The sequence below is a fragment of the Palaemon carinicauda genome, chromosome 31, assembly GCF_036898095.1.
Source record: "Palaemon carinicauda isolate YSFRI2023 chromosome 31, ASM3689809v2, whole genome shotgun sequence".
In the NCBI taxonomy this organism is placed as follows: Eukaryota; Metazoa; Arthropoda; class Malacostraca; order Decapoda; family Palaemonidae; genus Palaemon; species Palaemon carinicauda.
The window spans coordinates 47,015,827-47,042,834 of record NC_090755.1 but is presented as its reverse complement, the minus strand read 5'-3'; the positions used below and the strand labels follow the sequence as shown (position 1 = coordinate 47,042,834).

The 27,008-nt window shown below is 40.4% G+C and overlaps 1 protein-coding gene across 1 annotated transcript in view; it reads right to left on the bottom strand.

Annotated features, from left to right (window-relative positions):
• Uch-L5 (ubiquitin carboxy-terminal hydrolase L5) overlaps positions 1-27,008 on the bottom strand; it is a 225,393-nt gene that overhangs the window by 102,704 nt on the left and 95,681 nt on the right. The window contains exon 3 of the mRNA XM_068355135.1: positions 15,460-15,565. Within this exon, the coding sequence (XP_068211236.1) occupies positions 15,460-15,565 (106 nt within the window). The remainder of the gene's footprint in view (positions 1-15,459; positions 15,566-27,008) is intronic.

Below are 27,008 nucleotides of genomic sequence, written 5' to 3'. Positions count from 1 at the left end.
GGTCTTCCTCACTCAGATGGGAATGAGCTTCTCGTATTAAAAGTCTGATAAAATAGGATAAAGCATTCTTTGACATAGGCAAAGATGGTTTCTTAACTGAACACCATAAAGCTTCAGACAGGCCTCGTAAAGGTTTAGTTCGTTTTAAATAGAACTTAAGAGCTCTCACAGGGCATAAGACTCTTTCTAGTTCATTTCCAACCATATTCGATAAGCTTGGGATATCGAACGATTTCGGCCAAGGTCGAGAAGGCAGCTCGTTTTGGCTAGAAAACCAAGTTGTAGAGAACATGTAGCCGTTTCAGATGAAAATCCGATGTTCTTGCTGAAGGCATGAATCTCACTGACTCTTTTAGCTGTGGCTAAGCATACCAGGAAAAGAGTCTTTAAGGTGAGATCTTTCAGGGAGGCTGATTGTAGCGGCTCGAACCTGTCTGACATGAGGAATCTTAGTACCACGTCTAAATTCCAACCAGGTGTAACCAAACGACGCTCCTTCGTGGTCTCAAAAGACTTAAGGAGGTCCTGTAGATCTTTATTGTTGGAAAGATCTAAGCCTCTGTGACGGAAGACTGATGCCAACATGCTTCTGTAACCCTTGATAGTGGGAGCTGAAAGAGATCGTTCTTTCCTCAGGTATAAGAGGAAGTCAGCTATTTGAGTTACAGAGGTACTGGTCGAGGATACAGATACTGACTTGCACCAGTTTCGGAAGACTTCCCACTTCGATTGGTAGACTCTAAGGGTGGATGTTCTCCTTGCTCTAGCAATCGCTCTGGCTGCCTCCTTCGAAAAGCCTCTAGCTCTCGAGAGTCTTTCGATAGTCTGAAGGCAGTCAGACGAAGAGCGTGGAGGCCTTGGTGTACCTTCTTTACGTGTGGCTGACGTAGAAGGTCCACCCTTAGAGGAAGAGTTCTGGGAACGTCTAATAGCCATCGAAGTACCTCGGTGAACCATTCTCTCGCGGGCCAGAGGGGAGCAACTAGCGTCAACCTTGTCCCATCGTGAGAGGCGAACTTCTGCAGTACCTTGTTGACAATCTTGAACGGAGGGAATGCATATAGATCTAGATGTGACCAATCTAGGAGAAAGGCATCTATATGAACTGCTGCTGGGTCCGGGATTGGTGAGCAATATATTGGGAGCCTCTTGGTCATCGAGGTTGCGAAGAGATCTATGGTTGGCTGGCCCCAGGTGGCCCAAAGTCTCTTGCATACATCCTTGAGGAGGGTCCATTCTGTTGGAATTATTTGTCCCTTCCGACTGAGACAATCTGCCATGACATTCAAGTTGCCTTGGATGAACCTCGTTACTAGCGATATGTTTAGACCTTTTGACCAGGTGAGGAGGTCCCTTGCGATCTCGTACAATGTCAGTGAGTGGGTCCCTCCTTGCTTGGAGATGTACGCCAAAGCAGTGGTGTGTCCGAGTTCACCTCCACCACCTTGCCTTGAAGGAGAGACCTGAAGCTTTTCAAGGCCAGATGTACTGCCAGTAGCTCCTTGCAGTTGATATGCATTGTCCTTTGACTCGAGTTCCATATTCCGGAGCATTCCCGACCGTCTAATGTCGCGCCCCAGCTTACGTCCGATGCGTCCGAGAAGAGAACGTGGTTGGGAGTCTGAACAGCCAGGGGCAGACCCTCTCTGAGGCTGATACTGTCCTTCCACCATGTCAGGCAAGACTTCATCTTCTCGGAAATGGGGATCGAGACCGCTTCTAGCGTCTTGTCCTTTTTCCAGTGAAATGCTAGGTGATATTGAAGAGGACGGAGGTGTAGTCTTCCTAATGACACGAACTGTTCCAGGGATGATAACGTCCCTATCAGACTCATCCACTTCCTGACTGAACATCGTTCCTTCTTCAGCATGTTCTGGATGCATAACTGGGCTTGGCTTGTTCTGGGGGCCGACGGAAAAACCCGAAAAGCTAGACTGTGAATCTCCATCCCTAAATACACAATAGTTTGGGATGGGACCACTTGTGACTTTTCCATATTGACAAGGAGACCCAATTCCTTGGTCAGATCTAGAGTCCACTTTAGATCCTTCAGACAGCGACGACTGGAAGAAGCTCTGAGAAGCCAGTCGTCCAAATAGAGGGAGGCTCGGATGTCCGCTAAATGAAGGAATTTGGCTACATTCCTCATCAGCCTCGTAAACACAAGAGGAGCTGTGCTTAGGCCAAAGCACAGGGCTTGAAACTGGTAGACAACCTTTTCGAAAACGAATCTCAGAAAAGGTTGGGAGTCCGGGTGGATGGGGACGTGGAAGTAGGCGTCCCTTAAGTCTAACGAGACCATCCAGTCTTCCCTTCTGACCGCTGCTAGAACCGACTTTGTGGTCTCCATGGAGAACGTCTGCTTTGTGACAAAGACATTCAGTGCACTGACGTCTAGCACCGGCCTCCACCCTCCTGTCTTCTTTGCCACCAAGAAGAGACGGTTGTAGAATCCCGGGGTTTGATGGTCCAGGACTTTGACTACCGCTCCCTTCTCTAGTAAGAGAGACACTTCCTGTTTCAATGCTCGTCTCTTGTCTTCCTCTCTGTACCTGGGAGAGAGATCGATGGGAGACGTTGCTAGAGGGGGTTTTCGTACAAACGGGATCTTGTACCCCTCTCTGAGCAACTTCACAGATTGTGCATCTGCGCCTCTCTTTTCCCAGGTCTGCCAGAAGTTCTTGAGTCTGGCTCCCACTGCTGTCTGAAGAAGCTGGCAGTCAGACTCTGCCCTTAAAGGACTTGGTTCCTTTCTTCTTTCCACGTCTCCCTTCGGCACGAGCACCTCCTCTGCTGGAGGCTCTGCCACGAAAGGGCGGAATAAAACGGGACGCTGGAGTGTCCATCCTTGGTCTAGCTGACAAGGTAGGCAAAGGGGAGGCTTTGCGAGCAGAGGACGCAACAAGATCGTGAGTATCCTTCTGTATAAAAGAAGCGGCAATTTCCTTAATCAGGTCCTCTGGAAAAAGGCACTTGGAAAGAGGAGCAAACAGAAGTTCGGATCTCTGGCATGGTGTAACTCCAGCCGAAAGGAAAGAGCATAGGTTTTCACGCTTCTTAAGGACTCCGGACACAAAAGATGCAGCAAGCTCATTAGACCCATCACGTACGGCCTTGTCCATGCAGGACATAATGAGCAAGGAAGTCTCCTTCTCCGTCGGAGAGATCTTTCTGCTTAGAGCTCCTAGACACCAGTCTAAGAAGTTAAAAACCTCGAAGGCTCTAAAGATACCTTTCAAAAGGTGGTCCAGGTCCGAAGATGACCAACATATCTTTGAGCGTCTCATGGCTAGGCGGCGGGGAGAGTCTACAAGACTTGAGAAGTCGCCCTGGGCAGAGGCAGGAACTCCCAAGCCGAGAACTTCTCCCGTGGCATACCAGACGCTCGATCTAGAAGAGAGTCTAGCAGGGGGAAACGTAAAAGCTGTTTTCCCTAAACTCTTTTTGGACTGCAGCCATTCTCCTATCACCCGCAAAGCTCTCTTGGACGAGCGTGCGAGGACGAGTCTAGTAAAGGCAGGAGTGGTTGACGGCATGCCTAACACAAACTCTGACGGAGGAGAACGCGGAGCCACAGACACAAACTGGTCCGGAAACATCTCTTTGAACAGGGCCAAAACTTTCCTAAAGTCCAAAGAGGGTTGCGTAGACTTAAGCTCGTCCAGTTCTGAATGCGGTTCATCTACGTGTGCAGCACCATCATCAACAGAAAGTCCCTCATCCGAGAACTGATGAGGGAACGGCAACGGAGTGGGTAACGGCTGGTTAGCTGAGTCCGGTCGCACGGGTGCATGCGTGACTGAGCCGGACGCAACGTCATGGAACTGCTGCCCAGTCTGTGAGCTGGCAACAACCATAGCAGCGCGGGGACGCACAGCGTCTACTCCAGACTGTCTAGACTGATGTGGGTGAGCAGTGGCAACCACACTGGGTTGCGGAGGTTGACGCACCGCGTCAAAACAAAACAACTCTGACGGTTGTTGAACCTCACGAACGTCAACATGCGGCTGGCAGATCACACTGGAACGCATGGGTGGCGGAACTCTCTCAACTGGAGTGCGTGAGAAGGTTACCTCAGCGTCCCCAGGACGCACAACCGATCGTGTGGGTGGTTGTAGGCAAGGAGCTGCACTAGCTGGTGCGGCAGCAACCTTCTCCGCACGAAAGTCCTGCATAAGCGACGTTAGTTGAGACTGCATGTCTTGCAGTAAAGACCACTTAGGGTCTACAGGAGCAGGTGCAGCGACAGACGGTGTAACTGTCTGAAGCGGTACCGCTTTGCCTCTCTTAGGAGGTGAGCAGTCATCGGATGACTGCAGCGAGTCCGAACTGACCCAGTGGCTACAGCTGGGCCGTTGGACTTGTGGGGAAGGGACCGACTTGCGCTTTAACGGTCGTGAGACCTTGGTCCATGGTTTCTTGCGAGAAACACCTTCCGAAGACGAGGTATAAATGGGCTCTCTCGTCTTTGTTAGGTAGGGGCGATCTTGGGTAGATACGCCCGATACCACGGAGGGAACGTCTGTTCGCTGATTAAAGCCTCTCGAACCCATTTGTCGTACGACATTGCTTCTCCCCTGGACTTGGGAGCTTGCAAGAGGTCCCGGACTAGGAGGACGACAGGCACGAACAGACGAACCCTCAAGCGCAACACTATCCACAACACTATCACTCACTTTAACACTTCCCACTGCACTTTTACACTTCAGCTCCTTCACATCCGCCATGAGCTGATTACGGTCACTAGCCAGGGACTCAACTCTCTCACCCAGAGCTTGGATGGCACGCATCATATCAGCCATCGAAGGTTCCTGAGTGCCAGAAGGGGGATTAGGAGCAACCACTACAGGGGAAGGAAAAGGTTGTGGGGCATGAGGAGAGGAAATGTCAATAGAACGAGAGGAACTTCTCCTAACTCTATCTCTCTCTAGCCTACGTGTATACTTTTGGAATTCGATAAAATCGAATTCCGAAAGCCCAACACACTCCTCACATCGATCTTCCAATTGACAGGTTTTATCCCGACAATTGGAACAAACAGTGTGAGGGTCGATAGAGGCCTTCGGAAGACGCCTTGAACAGTCCCTAGCATTGCACTTCCTAAATTTTGGGACTTGTGAAGGGTCAGCCATTTTGAATTGGTCAAAGGGGAATTCAAAAACTATCAAAAAGTCATCAACAAAGAATCCGTAATCAAAAAGAGTTCAAGGATTTGTGAAGAGAAAGCCTGCACAGCGAAAGCTCAAAACTAGAATAATGTACTTCACCAATTAGTTGTGAAAACAAATCCAGTTTAGCAACAGCGAGTAAGTACGTCTTGTCGGTAGCACGACAGAGAGAAAATTGAGTCTTTGTTTACATTGAGTAATGGGTATCTGGACGACAGATGGCGTTGTTGGGCACACCCACAACCTGTGTAGCGATCGCTGGTGAGTTTTACCTTAGAGTTTTCTGTCGAGCAACAGAGTTGCAGCTATTATAATCACCGGCTAAGTTAAATATTGAAAAATAAAGATTGAAAGAATATTCAATTAAAACCAAAAAAATAGATATGTTATAAAAGTTAAATAGCATTAAGAAGACCTGCTTCTGATATAAATTTCAAAATACCACTAGCATTGTACGACACATCATATCCAAGGATCTTGGCAAGGATAAACCTGCCAACCTTAAACAGATATCTATTTTGTTCTGTGCTATAAGTGGGGCAATCAGTCAACAAATGCCTCACTGTGAAGGGTATCAAACAATTGACGCAATATGGTTGGTGTTGGCCGGCCAGCAGAAACTCGTGTGTCATCTGAGTGTGACCAATGCGGAGACGACAGAGTAGTCTCCCATTTTTGGGGCATCCCATTATACCTCCGAGGGGATATAACAATCGCAATTTCTCTAATCTTATTTTCTGTTAACCTATCCCAATGCTTTTGCCAATTGTTATAAATAGAATTCTTAATTGCTGGTAAAAAATCATTAGAGAGAATGGGATACCTTCTCGGTAGCAACTCGGCTGCAGCACTCCTTTGTCAGTGAATCTGCTTCTTCATTTCCAGACACACCTACGTGTGCTGGAACTCAGAAAAATCGAACTGTTATAACTTTTAGGCCAATAATTAAAAGCCACTCTAAAATCTTTAAAACTAATGGGTTACAAGAATTAAAACCTTCTAAAGCTTGAGGGACACTTCTTGAATCACTATAAATGGTAAAATTGCCCTCCTCTCTCAACGCTATTTCCTCAATAGCGGTTAGTATGCCATATAATTCAGCAGTAAATATGGAAGATATTGGAGAAAGTGCACTTCTACAGTTAAAAGAACTACTATAAACTCCAAATCCAATGCCAGCATCAGATTTGGAGCCATTGGCATCTATAAAAGTTGGTTTCCTATGTTTTTCAACATATTAAATAAAAAGAGACCTAGTTTCTAATTCAGTCATGTTTTTTAACACCAATAAAATATTTACAAAAAGATATCTCTGGTAGTTTCCATGGAGGGGTTGATGATACTTTAAATGGACGTACCTTACCTCTGATTATATCAAGACTGTTTAATAATTGTTTCACCTAAAATCCATAAGGTTGAGGAGATTTTGGGTGTAACTCAAAGTATGTCGAGTGCCTTACAAGGCTTGCAGTCTGAAAGGCTAAGGAGTTAGGGAGTCTTTGTAACCCAAACCAATACCGAATAATGGAAGACATTCGGTAATGGTCTAGAGGTAACTCTCCAGTATCAACAAGGAGACTTGGGATAGGTGAGGTTCTAAACGCTCCTATGGACAATCTAATACCAGCATGATGTATTGAATCTAATATCTTTAATTGGCTTGGGGTGGCTGAGGAGTATATTTCACACCCATAACTAATTTTGGGAAAAATTAAGGACTCGTATAATTTTAAAAGTTTTATGGTCTGGCCTCCATGATGTATGGGACAATACTTTTAAAAGATTTAGAGCCTCAAGACATTTAGCTTTCAATGCCTTAAGTGAGGAACCCATGTAAGCCTAGAGTCAAAAATAAATCCAAAAAATTTAGCTTCCCCTACCCATGGGATCCGTTAACCTTCCATGTATATATCCAGATCTGGATGTACTCCCCGGATACGACAGAAAAGGACAATAGTAGTTTTGCTTGTTGAAAACTTTAACCGACTCATATCAGCCCACTGAATAATTTCGTCAATTGCGAGTTGTAGTTTTCTTTCCACCATTGCCATTCTAGCTCCAGCAAATATGGAGAGATCATCCACAAATAATGTAGATAGAACATCCCGGGGAATGAATGCGGATATCCCATTAATTACTAGAGCAAACAGGGTTACAATCAGCACACTACCCTGAGAAACTCTTTCTTCCTGACATTTACTCTGATAGAGTTTCCCCCACTCTCACTTGAAAAACTCTATGTGAAAGAAATGACTGAATAAATAGTGGTAGCTCTCCTCTTAATCCCCATTCATGATTGGTTTTAAGTATACCATATTTCCATGTACTGTAGTATCATATGCCTTTTCAAGGTAAAAAAAGACTCACATGGTACTGTTTGGAAGCAAAGGCTTCACTAATACAGGACTCAAGTCGTATCAACACATCAGTCGTTGAGTGCATTTTCCTGAATCCACACTGAATAGGTGATAAAATACCCTTCTTTTCTAGGTACCAAATCAGTCTTGCATTCTGGCATAGCAAGCTGGGGAGAGGAGACAATTCCATCGCAGTTTTTGTTAGGAGCAGAAGGTCTAGATACCACTCTATCTGTAGCCACTTTCATGCTACGGGATTCATCAGAATGCTTGGTGTTGCACAAACTTGATTTAGGACTCTTCTTAACATAAATAAACGGCTGAAAAGTATATACAGTACATCAAAACCGTCCCACGGATGCTGGAATGTGTCCTTGGATGCTGCTTTTGGGTCTGAAACTTAAGAGCAACAAATCGAGAGCTTGTGGTTCAGGGAGGCTACGAATAGATCCAATGTTAGAGAACCTCACAAAGTTATGACCTCTGTTGCTATCTAAGGATATAAAAACTATTCTGACTGAACTATCCGAGTTTTTTCAGCTCAATTTGTCCACTACTACGTTTGTTTTATCTGGGATGAAACGAGCTGACAAGGTAATCGAGGTAAGCTCTGCCCACTAGATTTCTCACTGCTAGATGGCAGTTGCAGAGCCATAGTACCTCCTTGATTGTTTATGTAGGACGCCATGGTAGTGTTGTTGCTCATCAACACCACTGAGTATCCTGTCCAAAGAGGACAAAATTGCTGGAGAGCTAAAGTGGCAGCTCTCATCTAAAAAATGTAGATGTGTTCCTGGCAATCTTGATCCGTCCAGGTACCTAACATCATATGCTGACTGAATTCAGCTCCCCACCCATCTGGAAGTGGAAGTATCTAAAGTGATTGTGAGCCTCTAGCAGGAACTTCATTTTTTCCAGCCACCATCGAAGATCCTTTCTGGACACCTATCCTCCCCATGTAGAACTGAGCGGAACATTCAGAGTCTGTGACCAGGATCTTTTTAATTCCCATTGCAGAGATCGAGGACAAAATCTGCCTCTGGAAACTACTGTAACCATTCTGACGATGTTAAACACCCCAAAAGTTTCTGCCACTGGTGTGCTGCAAGAAGGGACTGCCACAGGAAGGGAAAGTTACCTTTTGCATACTTGAAATCTTTTACTGAGATGGGGATACTTTTCCTTGCACTGTATCTACTGTTTATCCATACCCAGATACAGTAGTCTCTGAGTGGAGATTAGAACAGAATTCTCTCAATTTATTACAACTGCCATGTCTTGACAAAATAAGAGAACTCTGTCTAGGAAGAGGCGAAGGTCGTCCTACGACTTCACTACAGTCAGCTTATCATCTACTGTATATAGCAGAGCAGGCAAACCATTGGCATGTGCTTATGAGGATACCAGCTCAAAGATCCTCGTGAAAACTTGGGGCACCTTTGTCAGGCCAAAGCAAAGGACCCTAGATTGTAACACCTTTCTGGTTACTACTACTTGAAGGTATTTCTTTGTGGAAGGGTGGATAGGGATTTGCAAAGTATGCATCTTTCAAATCCAAGGTGACCATGAAATCCTGAGGACTAATTGCTTGTCTGACTATGCCTGCAGTCCCCATCCTGGACAATATCTGCCGGATGAAGTTGTTCAGAGGTGAACCGGTCTCTAGATGACTTCCTAACAAAAAAGAGTTGACTGAAGAAGCCTGGGGAGCTGTCGTCAACCTTCTGAAGAGTGCCCTTTTCCAAAGTGGGTCAAACTTCCGGCGATCCCTTTCGATAGGATGACGACATCATTGAAGGCGGAATCAAAGGAGGGGGAAAGCTAATGAAAAGGAGTATCGGATTGAAAGACCTCCATTGTCCATTTCTCCACAACGTGGAATCACCACCTCTTTTAGTTAGCCTGGTCGTGAGGTGGGAGGAACACCCTAACCAAGATGCTTTTCTCTGATCTATTGCAACTTTGGTTCTGGCAGGAGGAGTAAGACTGGTTTTTGGGGTTGACAAGCATGAGCAGCTGTTTTCCTCTGACCTGATGTGGAAGGTTGAGGCTGTCGAAATGACATCACAAGCTGCAGGATAGTCTTGAGTAGCCTTCCTCCATTTTTCCAGTCATATCCACCTCTGCTGGCAGGAAGAGAGAGGACTCGTTCAAAAACAAGCATCACGGCGGTTTAGCACCCAATTGGCCGAGTGGTTGGCCACCTGGTGCATTAGGAGCTAAACCAGCCCAGCTCCAGTCAGGACAATGCTTCTTGCTAGGGTTGGTTAGGTCTTCCGTGTCAGCTAGGTAGCTAGGTGTACCTGACCAGTGGTATCCAAGGCTGTAACTTCCTTACCAGACACCTCTGCCACCGAGAGAAACTGGAACTGCTGAAAGACGTCCTGTTGAGCAACCTGTATTATGGTTGTAACTGAGAGGTCTAGTGGAAGAGGGGAATGGAGTCTCCTTCATTCGATAGTATTTTCTGTGCCTTGTAAAAGTCACAGAGATTAAGCGGGAGTTTTTCCCCGCCTGCAGAGTCCTTATTTTCAAAGACTTAGATCCCAACTTATCTAAGGCTTCCTTGGCTAAGGCGGGAGATCAAATATGGGTCTCACTCTGCTAGAGACATGACAGAGAATGTCAATGGCTGCTTTCCTGCCCTTCAGGGGGAGGAGACAAGGCTTCTCCTAAACCATTGACTTTTCTTATACAGCACAGCACCTTGATGAATGTCAAATACTTACCTCCCTCTTTCAAATCTGACAGAAAACGACGCCTTCTTAGCAGATGTGAATCCTGTGATCAGTGTTTCGGAGACATGCGTAATAAGGATGCCTCAGTAGGGGAGCCAAATGAGCATATGGTATGGTGCTTCTGTATAGGAAGTAACGTCTTGGAGAAAGTGTCTAGAAAACATTAAAACAGATCTTTCATATATAAACTATAAAAAGACTTATGTCAGCCAATTCAACACAAAAACATTTGCCAAAAGTTTGAACTTTTGAAGTTCTATAGATTCAACTACCTGATTGGGAAGATCATTCTACAACTTGGTCACAGCTGGAATAAAACTTCTAGAATACTGTGTAGTATTGAGCCTCTTGATGGAGAAGGCCTACCTAATAGAATTAATTGCATACCTAGTATTACAAACAGGATGGTACGGTGCAGGAAGATCTAGATGTAAAGGATGGTCTGAATTATGAAGAATCTTATGTAACATGCATAACGAACTAATTGAACGATGGTGCCAGAAGTTAATATCTGGATCAGGAATGAGAAATTTAATATAACAAATTTCTGTTCAACAAATTAAGATAAGAATCAGCAGCTGAAGACCAGACAGGAGAAAAATACTCAAAACAAGGTAGAATGAAAGAATTAAAACACTTCTTCACAATAGATTGATCACCAAAAACCTTATAAGACTTTCTTAATAAACCAATTTTTTGTGCAATTGAAGACACAGACCTAATGTATATTTCTCAAAAGTAAACTTACTGTCAAGAAACACACCTAAAATTTTAAGAGTCAAACAGAGTTATAGAAAAATTATCAATGCTGAGATCCAGATGTTGAGGAGCAACTGTCCTTGACCTACTTACATCATACTTTTGAGATTTTTTAGGAATCAATTTCATGTCCCATAATTTGCACTTTGCACTAATTTTACCCAGACATGGTCAGTCGTTGAATAACCACTTCTAAAACCTGCCTGTTCTCTTGGTTGATTAAAGTCTTGCTGTATTTCTAGTTGGCATAATATGACCTTTGTAAATACTTTATATATGAACTGAGAGTAAACTTGTTGGGAGGTAATATTTCAGGTCCATTGTGTCTCCCTTTTGTGGATTAATATAATGATAAAGTTCTTCCAGGTTGCAGGTATAGAACATTCTTTCAAATAAATTCACTCAATTTTCTTTTTTTTTTTTTATATTTCCCATTTTCGTCCTTTACAACAAATATTTGTTGGAGTCTTCTTCCAAGTATTATTTCAATTAATTTTATGCTTCTTCCTTTCTTTAGCATTTCATCACTTATGGTCTAGTTGTGTTTACGAATGTCTGTAAATTTGTTGACAACTATAAATCTCACCTGAAATAAGTGACGCTTGTTGGGTCTACTTACCCCAACCAAAACAAGGGGCAGTGCCCATCACTGTTTGTTGTTCCTAACAGGCCATTTACTTAAATATGGGGTAGTGGGATTGGGATTCCAAAAGTAAATCTGTGTGCTATACTTGACCACAGTCTGCTAACCACTCCAACAGAAGCCCTATCCCTTAAAAGTTTGACATGAAGAGCCTGAAACTCTCATAATCTCTTGCTGATGCAGTGAAGATAAACATACCCGAGAGAAACATCCCTTTGATGCCCTCCTCAGGTTAGCAGCAGATGTGCACACCAGTACCCTGAGGAAGAGGACCATCCCATCCAAGGACCAAAATCCCAAGATATGCAGACTGCAAAGCTCCTTTACAATATGGACCAATCGCTGATGAGGACGGGCATAAATAATGCCAAGGAGCCTCATATTCTCCAATTTTCTTGTCGAAGCAGAAAAGAAAAAGACTTGAGTGAAAGCCTGTGTGATGCGTTCTGACATGGGACCCTTGAACTGGTTCCTGTTAAAGTTTGTCTTTTAGAGATACCCTTTAACCCTGGCTTAGGGACTGATCTTAAGTATGGTTAGCATTTCTATCAAATATTCCTTAAACAAAAATCTAAATAAAAAATTCAAGTAATTAAGAATGGATAAATATCTTTACTAAGTAATTGGAGTACTAAACTAAAATAAATCCCAGAGAAATGTTCTCACTAAAGTCAATTACTAAAGATTCCAAATCATCAAAATTCACACATTAAACTATGTAGTAAGTGCAAGTGGTAAAAATTTGACTTTTACAGATAATCAAACCAACAAAGCAGTTATTGCCTGATGATATTGACTAAAAAGTTAAATGGATAAGGGAAATCCATCAACAAGGACAGCCTCAGTCAGCATTTACATGTAACAGTTGTGGAGGCATGTTGGTAACGTCCTTGCCTGACAATCGCCAGACTGCGATTTGAGTTCCGCTCAAACTCGTTAGTTCCTTTGGTTGCTGTAACCTCACTATCCTTGTGAGCTAAGGATGGGGGGTTTGGGGAAGCCTAAAGGTCTATCTGTTGAGTCATCAGCAGCCACTGCCTAGCCCTCCTTGGTCCTAGCTTAGGTAGAGAGGGGACTTGGGCGCTGATCATATGTATATGATGTTTCTAGGGCATTATCCTGCCTGCTTGGGCAATGTCACTATCCCTTGCCTCTGCTATTCATAAGTGGCTTTTAAACCTTTAAAGAGTGAGGCAGTTTAAACTGGGTAATAATGTAACAGTCTCTAACCTATATAGACACCCTTCTTTGTACAGTACGGTCCCGAATTATACACGTTCGAATTACTATACGATTCCCCTTTTATGCGATCACTATTTTTCAAAAATAAATTTTCTGTATCTGCGAAGCTGTTCAAAGTCTGCTAGTCAAGCACTACAAAATGTATCAAATATATTGTCTTTTTAAGTCTATTGGTAGCCCTACATACGGTGATTTATAATAAATGTTACAAAACTATATTAACATTACATCTTATTAATATAATTTCATAATAGATAGCCTATTTAAGGATAGAATTCCACATCAACAATGAAATCAACTGTTAACTGTGCGAGTCCAGCTGACAATATGTAAACAGAATTGTGGTTACGTTCTCGGCAATCTTTATCTTTCTCCAACCTTTTGATAATTTTAATGGTAGTGTTAATGATGGTATATTAAAGCATTATTTTTGTTTAGTACAGTATATATAAAAGCTTTATTTTTCTCTTGGGGCATTCAAGGTTTTCACAGGTAGACTGGGTTTGTTTATCGGCAGTGAATAGCCTAAACTTCGGTAACGAGTCAGCAATATTTTGTCATATTTTAAACAGTACACATTTGATTTGCAAAGATTGGTTTAGTAGAGTACACAGTATAATAAAAATATCTCTATCTCTCTCTCTCTCTCTCTCTCTCTCTCTCTCTCTCTCTCTCTCTCTCTCTCGTGTTTTATACAATACTTACAAATAGATGAAGAAACCAAAATCAGTTTTCTTGAAGTGTCAATTAAATACGAAACAAAAAAATTATACCGTGCATACATCCATTTAAATCGTAGCTTAAATACAGCATCCGATTTCATCAGCATACCACTATTTTTGGGAAAACATAATTTTCTTCTAGAAAATTGCTACTCTTTAAATAGTTAATTGCACATTAAAAAAGGGTGTACTTTTGTTTTTAAATTTCGGGTATGTTTTAAAAATCGAGTATTGTCGACTTTTTTTTGTTTTACTTTTGGCTGTGATCAGATCTGCTGACGTCTAGCTGCCGGTCTTAAGAATATGCGCGTACGAAGTATTGTTTATACCATTTCTTAACTTACTCAAACCATCTATACAGTTGATATTACATAAGCACCAATGTGTTATAACCTATCATATTTTTTTTTATTACATTTAAAAAAACATCTGCGTGTGTGTGAGTGTGTGTGGGGGGGGGTTGCTTTTCACTACCTCTCATTCCTTACCTCTCTCTATCTCACTACCAAATAAATCTTTGTTGCTTCACAAAGTTTCATTTATATTGAAAATCAATCATGATTCAATTTTCCTTACTTTCTCCAATCTTGCACTATGTCACATCGAACATATAGTGGGAACTTAATTGTTCGACAACTTTAAAAATCGGCCTAGTACAGTACTTGCTTCTTCTCTTACTTTTTATTTTTTTAGATGGTTTCATAATTGAGGGGGGTACAAGTTGACTTATAACTGAAGTTAGGAAAAGTATTTTGGATATAGAATGGACAATCATCTATAGTAACAGTTTAGAATTATCGTAAATTATCATTCTGTCATTAGCGGCAGTTTGTTATTGTTGATTAACCGCCAAAAAGAAAAAAAAATAGTTTTCCTGTTTTGCTACGTATGTAGGATTTTATATAGATACGGTAAATAATATTTATAATAACATATTTACTAAAAGCTTTTAATATCATTGTTTATCACTTTCTTCATGCGCTTTTAATGCCTTCGTTTGTTTATCATGATCGAAGATGGAGCGTACAGTAGACGAATGGAAAGTTTCCGTTTCAGGCGGCGTCATAAAGAAAAAAATTATATAAATGGCATTCATTTCATTTATTTGGAAGTCCTAAGAAAAATTAAGTAGAACATTGGTAATAACAAAATCAACATATAATCAATACTTGGTAAGATTGCTGTTGATGCAAAAACTAACCTATACGCAGATGTGTAAATGCGTTTGTTTCTTCGTTATGATCAGAGATAAACGTAAACAAAACATTGGTTGTCGTTTTTTATTGTGCTTTTTGGCGTGTTTAGGAAACACATGATATAAAATCGCCTTTATTTTGATAATTCTGGATTTTCAATGATACAACAAAAGCTAGTCTATAGAGTGATGGTTTTGCTATTCACCAGTTGTCTTATACAATAGATTTGACAAACATTAAAATTTGTCTGTATTTTGGGTTATGTTATAACGGGAAATATACGGTGTTTACACCCATCCTGGTTATAATTTTAACCTTTTTTCAAGTTATTAGAACTTTAAAATATATTAAACGTTTCATTCATTTACAAGAACAATTTGATATATTAAAAATACAGTATAGTACATAGAAAGTATTGGAAATGGGTAGTAAACATGTTTGAATAGGCAAGTTGCTGGTTGCCATGGCCCCAATGGAATTATTTCTGTTAGTTGTGTGTTTCGAAATCTGCGATTTTCTATTTACACGAGGTCATTGATCGACCAAATTCTCGCATAATTCGGGACCCTACTGTACCTTGTAGTGTATGATGTAAACCATATACAAAACCTATAAAATCATGCAATATATATACCTGTTTTGCAAAAAATATTTTATCCAGTCTGTTATCTTGGACCACAGTTCCTGAAGGTTGGTCTTCTTGCTGCCATTTGAAAAGGAAGATGAGCCCATGTACTGGCCTGTAACATAGATAGATCAATTAAATACTTGAACACAAATCAATAAATGTGATGTATTTAAAAAGTATTCCCTGCATACAATTTCAAGGTTAAATAACAGAACTTTGATATTGGAATTTATTATTTTCAGACTCGCCTGATGTTCATAATGCTTCTCTATTGAAACCTGGCCTTATATAAATTTATACCGTAAAATTAAATATTTTCTTGTTGAACTCTGCTAGTTTATTGAAATGTACTTCCTCCACAATGGATAGTTTTTGTGATTTAGGTTGTGAATCATAATAATATACCTTCTTCTAATTTCGTTGGTAATTCCTGTGAGAGATATTCAAGAGTTATTGCTGGGAGATCATGATCCTCATTCTCTTACAGTTTTGTGGTGGAATATTGTGATTTACATAATCAATGTGAAGAATGTGATCACTTACTGTTCTTCTTATGGAGAGGTATGTTCAGAAGGTAGCTGACCATGTTAAAAATTCTGAATGTAAAAGGAAATTTACTTCTGGTTCAGGGTAAAATCCAGAAAAGACAAGGCTAGTTGATTATGGTGAGAAGGATAATAATGCTTCTTGCTATCAACAAACTTTTTATTGGATTCCTTATTATAACCTTTACAAACAACTATTTGGAAACCATATACAGTGGAACCTCTACATACAATTGTCTTTACTTACGAATTTTCCAACATACGAAGTAAAATTCGATACAATTTTCGTCTCGACACCCAAAGTCTTGCTCCAACATACGACGTAGATCATACGCGTAGATTTTCTCGAAGCATCAATCGTAGTTTCTTGTTTACGCCGGTAGACGGCAGCACATTGGAGGGACGCCAATCGAGCGTCGCCTTGAACAGTTCTCTCATCACGTGCGCATCGTGTGGTTGTTCTCTATTCGCTCCGTTACTAACAGTGTTTTTTATCTTCCTTTTCTCAAGTTTCATTTTTTATTTTACGTATGACCATGGGTCCTAAAAAGCTTAGTTTTGGTTCAAAAAGTAGTATTGGTGAGAAAAGGAAGAAGTCAATGCTTTCATTAGAACTAAAACAAGAAATAATAGAAAAACATGAGCGAGGTGTGCGCGTTAGCGATCTGGCTAAACAATATGGCCGGAATATGTCTACGATCTCGATGATCATAAAACAGAAGGCAGCCATTAAAGCAGTGAAACCATCGAAGGGGATCACCATTATTTCTAAACGTCGTAGCACTACACCCTGGAAGAGATGGAATGCCTTTTTTTGATCTGGATAAAAGACAAGGAGATTGTTGGCGATACGATCACTGAAACGATCATTTGTGAGAAGGCCAGCACTACCTATTGTGACTTGAAGGCGGCGGGCTCTGGGGGTGACACGGGGGAGAGTTCAACCAATCCTACGACGGAGGAATTCAAGGCGTCTTGAGGTTGGTTCGAGAAATTTAGGAAATGGACCGGGATTCATTCAGTTATTCGGCATTGAGAAGCTTCAAATTCGGACACCAAGGCTGCTAATGATTTTGTTAAAAAGTTCGAAAAGATCGTGGAGGAGGAAGGCTACGTAGAGCAGCACGTTTTCAAATGTGATGAAACCGGTCTGTTTTTGAAAAAGATGCCTAGTTGAACATACATTACTGCCGAAGAGAAGAAAATGCCTGGATATAAGCCCATGAAGGATTGGTTGACTCTTGCCCTTTGTGCCAATGCCAGCGGGGACTGCAAAATAAAGCTGTTATTGGTTTACCATTCTGAAAACCCTAGGGCATTTAAAGCACATAGAATTAATAAAGATATGGTGCACGTTTTGTGGCGTGCTAATTCTAAGGCTTGGGTCACTGGGCATATCTTTGTGGAATGGGTAAACCTAGTTTTTGGCCCTGCTGTCAAGAAGTACCTTCAGGAGAGGAATTTGCCTTTGAAGTGCTTGCTTTGTTTGGATAATGCACCTGCTCACCCCCCCCCCCCCGAACTCAAAGATGATATCATCGACAAGTACAAATTCATCAATGTGTTGTATCTTCCACCGAATACCACCCCTATCCTCCAGCCAATGGACCAGCAAGTCATCTCTAATTTCAAGAAGCTGTACACCAAGCACTTATTTAAGCAGTGCTTTAATGTCACGCAAAGCAACAACTTAACTTTGCGTGAATTTTGGAGGAGCCATTTCAATATTGTGCACTGCTTAAAGTTCATAGATCAGGCTTGGGAGGGAGTAACTCGTCGGACACTAAATTCAGCTTGGAAGAAGCTTTGGCCTGATGCTGTTGCTCCCAGAGATTTCGAAGGTTTTGGTCACGAGCCTGGACCTGTGCTTGCCGTCGAGGAAGACGTCAAAGGGATTGTATCCCTTGGCAAGTCCATGGGTCTGCAGGTTAATGAAGATTGACATCACCGAACTCGTCGATGAGCATCATGAAGAGCTCGCCACCGAGGAACTCAAGGAGCTGCAAGCTATGCAGCATGATGAGTTCCAAGCGCAGTTGAGCGAGTCGGAGGAGATCAAGGAGGTAGGTTACATCTTAAGTTCGGCTGAAATAAAACAGATGTTGGCATATCATCAACACGTGGTTGATTTCATCGATAAGCATTACCTACAGAAACTTCAGGTTTGCCGTGTAGTTGTGCTGTTCGATGATGTTTGTTTAACACATTTTAGAAAAATTCTCAAAAGGCGTACCAAGTAACTCTCTCTTGATAGTTTCTTTAAAAAATCTACGAAGCAGTCTAGTGATCATGATGAAGAGAAAGAAAGTGAAGCAAAGAAAAGTAAGACCAAATCGAGTGAAAGTGATGAAAATTAAAAATAGAAAAGAAAAAAAAATGTAAAAAAAAAAAATATAAAATATAAAAATGAAAAAAAAAAAAATAAGCTAAGTTAGGTTAAAGTTCACGTAGTGTAAGTTAGAGTATGTTATGGTATGTTATCGCAGTCGCCGTCTCTACCTCCTCGTTGATCTTCTGTCTCCTCCTGCGTAGCAATTCCTACACCTGCACTGGCCTGTCTCTAAGGTAAAGTGTCAATAAAAACCCCTTTTTAATTTAATATTTCTTTATTATTCTTTTCTAGATATTTCTGTATTATTCAATTGTATTAATGTTATGTGTAATTATGTGTAGCAATTTATTAAGGAGTTATCATCGGTTTTTAGGCTGAGGAACGAATTAAACAAATTACAGTGTATTCTTATGGGAATATTTGCTCCAACATACGATCTTTTTAACATTCGAAGCAGCTCACGGAACGAATTAAGATTGTATGTAAAGGTATCACTGTATGAGTATAACCCCATAAGTAGAGTAAAAATTCCACTTAGGATAAACATATTTAAGGGACTACTGTCTATATTTGGTTAAGAATTTGGTTCTAAATTATTACAGAAAAATATGAATAAAATACTGTATAGTATGGATACCTATATAAGAGCTATGTAAGGTATTTTGAAAAATATGGCTCATAAGTTGTCATGGACACAGGTCAAAAGACTTACAACAATTATATAACCATACTTTTTCTTTGGTTGCTTTTCAACTGTATACTGTACTGGGTTTAGAGTTTGATATATACTGTATATAATTTGGTAATATCATCTACAATAGCGAAAAAAGATAACTCATATCAATCATCAAAAATATTTTACACGTATATTTGATAAATGTACAAACTTTGGTAAATAAGTTCTTAAAAAATTATAACATTTCAATAACTTTTTCTTTTGATTTCAATGGGCTACTGGGATAGGAAACTAATCTATAAACAAAATATCTAGTGTATATATAAATGAAAAAAAATTATAATGTTCAAATTCCATCCCTCAAATATTTTTGTACCTACCCAAAATTAAGTTTTTCCTTCATTAAAACTTTCTTTGGGTTAAATGTGCTGTTTGATCTCCAAAGACTTTGCATCAGAGTAATATCAAGTAGACTCGTGCTCATTCCAGGACAACTATCTGCCATCGAACCCAACCTATAACTAATACACGTTCCCAAAAGTAAGAAGAAAAACTAAAAAGTTTGCCTCTTACCTCACAAGTAACTGGAGAATACTGGCTATCTGAAGGGCCTGGTGATTTGGTCCTTCCTTCCAGACTACCCCGTAGGGGTCCCGAATGTAACAAGTACCACACATGAATGTTGTACTGCTTGTATTTGGTTCATTCAGCATTTAATGAACACCCTATGCCAAGACCAACTTGTAAAAACTCTGGGTGTCCTGAAATTGCATATTAGCAAAGAACGCTAGTGTAGAGGCAATTTTTCTCTCATTAAAGTTTCTAGAGATGGAGACATGATCAGCTTTTATAAATAAGGAGGGCATTAGATATGGATAGCCTCTGTTGAAAGGGAATTGTTGATCTGGGTGTTTTTAAACACATTTCCTTCTGAAGATATGGACCTGTGTAAAGCAGGCCATTCTTACAGAGGACTTGGGGGCTGATTTGACTGTGATTGGCACGAACTGGCCAATCCCTAACGTGTAAACAGGATAAACCTGGCTCAACTAGCCTGTCCTCTCATCCTTTCAGCATGCTTGACTGGACAGGCTAGTCCCGTCGCTATTAGTAGTATATCACCCGCCAGTCTCTTGCAGTGTGTAACGGGACAGACTGGTATGGTAACTGGGTTGACTTGCCTATTTTGTCACATACAGTATTATTATACGACCACACTTTGTCTCTTGATCGGAGAGTTTTTATGATATCTTATGACTTATTACTATAATGAAACAAATTTTGCTTTATCATTGTTATAATATAGGAAACTACGCTCTCTTTTTCCGTCAAAAGATTAATGAGGATACTAATCCTGTACAGGTGACAGGGAGGAGATAGTAGAGAAATTTGGAGGAGTAATACAGGTGTAGGATTAAAAAAGCTTTTAATACGACCGATCATTTTTCATGATGTGTTGTAACATTCTTCGTATCTTGTTTCGCAGAGTAAAAATTTTGTACGCAGATTCTATCATGTCGAGAGGTATGACTATTTTTTGTAACTTATGTATATCTCTGCCTACACATACACAAGCCCTCTCAAATGTCTTTAAATTAACAAGAAAACAAGCATGCCTAATTACAGTGGGGTTGTGCATCAGCATGGGATAATCTCCAAAAAGGTCCAAAAATTCTTTTAGTATATTTCTCCCAGGAGCCATTTGAACTCTCAGATTAAGAGGGATGGATAAACGGAAAAGGTAGTCCTATAATGGCTTCAGGAGAAGTAAGTACATTTCTTTATGCTATAACAACGATACGGAGTGCTTACCACATGCGTTCCATCATATTTCATGTTCCATCATATTTCATAGATTTACAATAAGCAAAAATAAAGAAAGTAAGAAGTACCAAAACTTGGCATTTTAAGGATTATTTGAACCAATTGTACTTGATACCCAGTAATGTATCAAATTTGGTACACAAATACCATAAATGTAACCATGTAGGCCTAATCATGGGTGCCCAATCCTCTTGAACTAAGCAGCCAAGTCCATAGCGTGTAAGTATTTTTACAGGACAGGAGTGCCGCTCCAGTCCAACAGGACAAACCCTATGGCCAGTCCTCAGCGTGTATGGCCGGCTTAAATAAGATTTAAAGGTCAACCCTGGACAGAGCTTGCTATCCCAACTCTTAAGCCAGTATTACTGCCTCCCCCTACGTCTAACTCAAAAATGATCCAGTCTCAGGATAGGCGACCCCAAGGAAACTCTCTTACGACAGGGTCTCTCAAAGAGTTTCGAACCACACGAACAGCTAGATGATCTGTTCCACAAGACAATGCGAGTTTCTGATAAACCAGTATCTGCGACAGATTGTTCCCATCTTTTGTTATGTTTAGGGGTCTGTCCTCTATGGAAGAGGGTAGTTGTGGACTCCCTTTCTCTATAATCATATCATATATCTGTCACGTACACCCTGTTTGTGGTCATGTGAATGACCCCTGGTCACCGGCTCACTTGGGGGTAGTGCCAAATTGGCAACGAATGGTTTTCTGCCTCCCTCATTATCTTCCAGATTTTGTTGGGGGGTCTTGAGGTGGAGCTTGAGGGGACAACGCCCAGGAGGGCGTAGGCCTACCGGTTATATCTGGATTACTGTGACGAAGATGACAATGATTGGTGTTTTTCCTCTGACGTCATGAGGTCACACCCTACGATGTCGGTGACGCCTTACGATAACCCCCGGACATGCAGCAGTCTGGCCTAAAATAGCAGTAGGAGAAATGGCAATAATATTTGTCCCTTTGCTTGTCATACCAAAACCCTCATTTTTAGACTTAAAAACATTTTCTGAATTTTTTGGACTTAGAAATTCTCCAGTGGAAACTGAATTAACGTAAATGTTAAGTCTTCGTTCCCTTACCATTGTTCATCAAGTTAAGAGTAATTGTACCATGCTATCATGAAATGAAGAGCACGTATTTTATTTAAAAAAAATTGCCAGATTGAAATTCTTAGACTTTACTAAAAGTGCTCAGACCTGTGTATGATTTTTGTGAAAATATATTGCTCAATACAAATTCAACTTTGTGTACCCCACCTCTTGAATATTGATGTTTAAATTAATTGCCAGTGTCGTGACATATCAGAAGATCCTTTGCATCCTCAGGTAAAGCGTTGCTAGGGTACCCTCCCCTTGAGCATATGATTTGGATGGATCTGTCACAACCTTAATGTTTAACATACCTCTTGGTTACATAGCCTCTGAGGCATGTTAGTGAGCGTTTTGCACCCCGTGAGGTAGTACATTCGGGAGCCCTATCTCCCTCTGCGAAAAGAAAAGAAATAATTAGCTATATATACCCTCAGGGGAAGAATTGCTAGGGACCCCCTTTGAGCATGTGATACTCACACCCTGGTGCAAAGCATTCAGAAGACCCGTTTCTATTGGTGCAAGGAAACAAGATAAGAACCTGTATACCCTCAGGGGAAGCATCACTAATGACATCCCCCCCCCCCTTGAGCATGTGATACATGTGGGTTTGCCATAACCTCAGCGGTCTGCAAGTCCATGCTTTATTACAATCCCCAACTGGTGGATAGTAAGAAATACACCGTTGGATAATTACTTTACCTTGAAAAGGCATATTCAAGTTTGTGGACATTCTTTCAGTGAGTTCTGTGGTACTAGGACTATGAGGAACTAACTGGCAGTTTCACAGGAAGGAGGCCAGTGTTCCAGCCATGGGGTTCTTTACTCAGATTCTCTTGGCTAGGAAAATCACGGAAGAAGAAATGATCTGCTATAAGGTATTTCACCCCAAAACTAGTGTGTGTCAATCTATTTAATATTTATTACCATACTAAATTGCCCTCTTGTTTATGTAACACTTGAGGTTCATATTACTTCACTCTTGGCAAAGATTACCTTTTAGGAACCGATTGATTAGCCTTGCCTCATATGAGCTGGCTACAATATTCCCTGGTGGTTCTCCTTGATCCTTTACCATTGTTACTTATAACTAGATCAGAGAAGTTGTCACCTTTTAGAATTGGAAGTTTAGCCTTGCCTTTTTTCGAGTAGGCCACATTATTCTATATGATGCTTGGTTGATCTCTTGCTATTACTTATGGTAATTATATCTTAACTTCACTGAGACTTCCATCCCCTTAAGGAAGACTTCCCATAAAATTACTCGGAAGTTTGTAAACCTGAGTCATTTACAGCTACAGTATACAAACCTGAGTCATTTACCAAAGGTCCTGCCTCCCTGACCAAGTGAGTCTTGTGATGAGATGCTGTGAGCAAGCTCCTGCTTGCTCCCAACACATGCACTGTGTTTACCGAGCATGAAGGATGGCGCAATCAACCAGAATTTTGGTTGAACTGGTTGTAAAAAAAGAAAAAAACCTGATTACTAGTAACCCCATTAAACAACTCAAATTTGTATTGCTAGGAAAAATACAAATTATATGAAATATGTAGTTTTTTCATCAGCATTAAATATTTCATATAAAATATTACTTAAACATGATGTATTTAAGAACTTTTTTCGATAATACAGTAATCCCTCACCTATCCCGGTTAATGGGAACCAGAACCGACCGCGATAGGTGAAAAACTGCGAAGTAGGTTTCCTCCCTATTTTTGGAATACGTACATTTTTTTGTGTACATGTACATGTATATTTAATAACAATAAGTGTATATTAACCCTATAAATGCATATGTTGTCATTAGAACATTAAAGAATCATGTAAATAAATATTGATAATATGAATTATATACTGTACATGTTGGTATCGAGACTAACCTTTTCCCTACAGTCCGATATCCACATTGATTATGCATTCTCCATTTGAATAATCGTCTTATTACGAGGAGTTACAACGCGTTTAGTGTCCTTGGAGACCGTTATTGAGGCAGTTTTACGTATTTTCCTTTCATCTTTTTTTATATAGCGAACCGTCGATTTATTCACTCTGTAAATGCGGGCAACAGACACATAGCTACTGCCTGCCTTAAGCATGTCCAATACTTTTACTTTTTCGTTCACCGTCATCATTTTTCTCTTCTTCTTTGGTTCAATAGAGGATGTAGAGGATAGAGGACGTTTAGGAGCCATTTTCAAGGGTGTCACAAGCACTATTTTACACTAAGAAGCATAAGAAAACAGCTGAAAGTTCCACGCAGCAAGACTAAGTAACACAAGCGAAACAAGAGAGAACAATGAATGTGGTCTCCCTTTGCGGGGTGCACGGCAGAGAGAGATGCTGGGTAAAGCGTCTCGGCTGCTTGGCCAATCAGCTTACGAGATTCTGGAGCCGAGGTGGCCAGCGAATCAGAGAGGTGGATTTTGAGTTGCGTTGCATCTCCGTGTTGATACCTGATGTTCTACTGTTGTCTCTGCCTTCTGATAGCGCCCGTGTTACTCTCGCACCATTTTTTCTAATTTTTGATGCACCGAAACTGAAACTCGAGCCGCGAAATGGCGAGGGATTACTGTATTTATTACATTATTAGGATTACTATACAAAGAGTTTTTCACTGAGTAGTTTACATGTGTTATCTATAAAGTTGGGTTGTTTTGCTTTGCGCAGTTGGTTTGAAAATGGCCTGTTAGAGTACTTATTATTACTATTATTACTATCCAAGCTACAACCCTAGTTGGAAAAGCAAGATGCTATAAGCCCAGGGGCTCCAACAGGGAAAAATAGCCCAGTGGGGAAAGGAAATAAGGAAATAAATAAATGAAGAGAACAAATTAACAATAAATCATTCTAAAATAAGTAACAACGTCAAAACAGACATGTCATATATAAACTATTAACAACATCAAAAACAAATATGTCATAAATAAACTATAAAAAGACTCATGTCCGCCTGGTCAACAAAAAAGCATTTGCTCCAACTTTGAACTTTTGAAGTTCTACTGATTCAACCACCCGATTAGGAAGATCATTCCACAACTTGGTCACAGCTGGAATAAAACTTCTAGAGTACTGCGTAGTATTGAGCCTCGTGATGGAGAAGGCCTGGCTATTAGAATTAACTGCCTGCCTAGTATTACGAACAGGATAAAATTGTCCAGGGAGATCTGAATGTAAAGAATGGTCAGAGTTATGAAAAATCTTATGCAACATGCATAATGAACTAATTGAACGACGGTGCCAGAGATTAATATCTAGATCAGGAATAAGATTTTTAACAGACCGTAAGTTTCTGTCCAACAAATTAAGATGAGAATCAGCAGCTGAAGACCAGACAGGAGAACAATACTCAAAACAAGGTAGAATGAAAGAATTAAAACACTTCTTCAGAATAGATTGATCACCAAAAATCTTGAAAGACTTTCTCAATAAGCCTATTTTTTGTGCAATTGAAGAAGACACAGACCTTATATGTTTCTCAAAAGTAAATTTACTGTCAAGAATCACACCTAAAATTTTGAAAGTCATACATATTTAAAGAAACATTATTAATACTGAGATCCGGATGTTAAGGAACCACCGTCCTTGACCTACTTACAATCATACTTTGAGTTTTGTTAGGATTCAACTTCATACCCCATAATTTGCACCATGCACTAATTCTAGCTAAATCTCTATTAAGGGATTCACCAACCCTAGATCTACATTCAGGGGATGGAATTGATGCAAAGAGAGTAGCATCATCTGCATATGCAACAAGCTTGTTTTCTAGGCCAAACCACATGTCATGTGTATATAGTATGAAAAGTAATGGGCCAAGAACACTACCCTGTGGAACACCGGATATCACATTCCTATAATCACTATGGTGCCCATCAACAACAACTCTCTGAGATCTATTACAGTACTTAAAAAATCAATAATAATGCTAAGAAACGACCCACCCACTCCCAACTGTTTGAGTTTGAAAACAAGGGCCTCATGATTAACACGGTCAAAGACAGCACTAAAATCAAGGCCAATCATACGAACTTCCCGACCACAATCAAGGGATTTCTGTACAGCATTGGAGATTGTAAGAAGGGCATCACATGCTCCAAGGCCTTTACGAAAACCAAATTGCAAACTAGGGAGTAGATGATTACCTTCAGCAAACCTATTAAGACGTTTTGCCAGAAGACGTTCAAAAACTTTAGATAATATGGGAGTTATGGAAATTGGGCGGTAATCAGTGGGACTTGAGCTACCACAAACACATTTACATAGAGGAGTAACATTACCAATTCTCCAACTAGTGCTAAAAGCTCCTCTTCTTGCTAACTTGCGCAAAATAACAGATAACTTTGGAGCTAAGAAATCTGCTGTCTTTATAAAAAAACAAAGGAAAAATACCATTTGGGTCTACACCTCCATAAGCATCAAGGTCCACCAACAGAGCTTTAATCTCACGAGATCGAAAAGCCAAACTAGTTAGTTTAGCCTCAGGAAAACAGGAATGAGGAAGTTCAAGTTTTTCATTATTCTGTTTACAGGAAACCATGAATAGGTAATATTTTATTTAATAGGTTTTATAATTCTCTGTATTACGAATGAACGAAGCTGTAAATATGGAACTCCCGAATATCGAGGATCAACTGTAGTAAATTTTTTATTTATAGTTGTGTGCCTCATGATATTTGTTTCAGATTATTTACTCTATTATATCACTGATGAGAGATGTGTGTATGTTCAACCTTTATTCTGAATTTTATAAGTACTGTATTATATCTCACTCTGGATGTCACGCTGCTTCTCTTCGTCAGTTTTATCAAGTACAAATTCCTTTAAGAAAATATTAGATACTGTCACAAATGCTTCCTGAATTATTGCTATAGGGCTATTAATACGAGACATTGCTTGGCTAAGCTGAACACGGCAGCAGCGAAGATTAGAATCAATACATAATTTATGATGAGTGTGTATTAAGTGAATAGTAGAAATTTTTGGTAGCCAATCCTCCTCTTTTCATATTAGTTATAAAATTAGAACCTGTGAGGTCTTCAGCTCTCTTTGGTTCTACAGAAGCCACTGTCCCAGGAAATTTTTGCT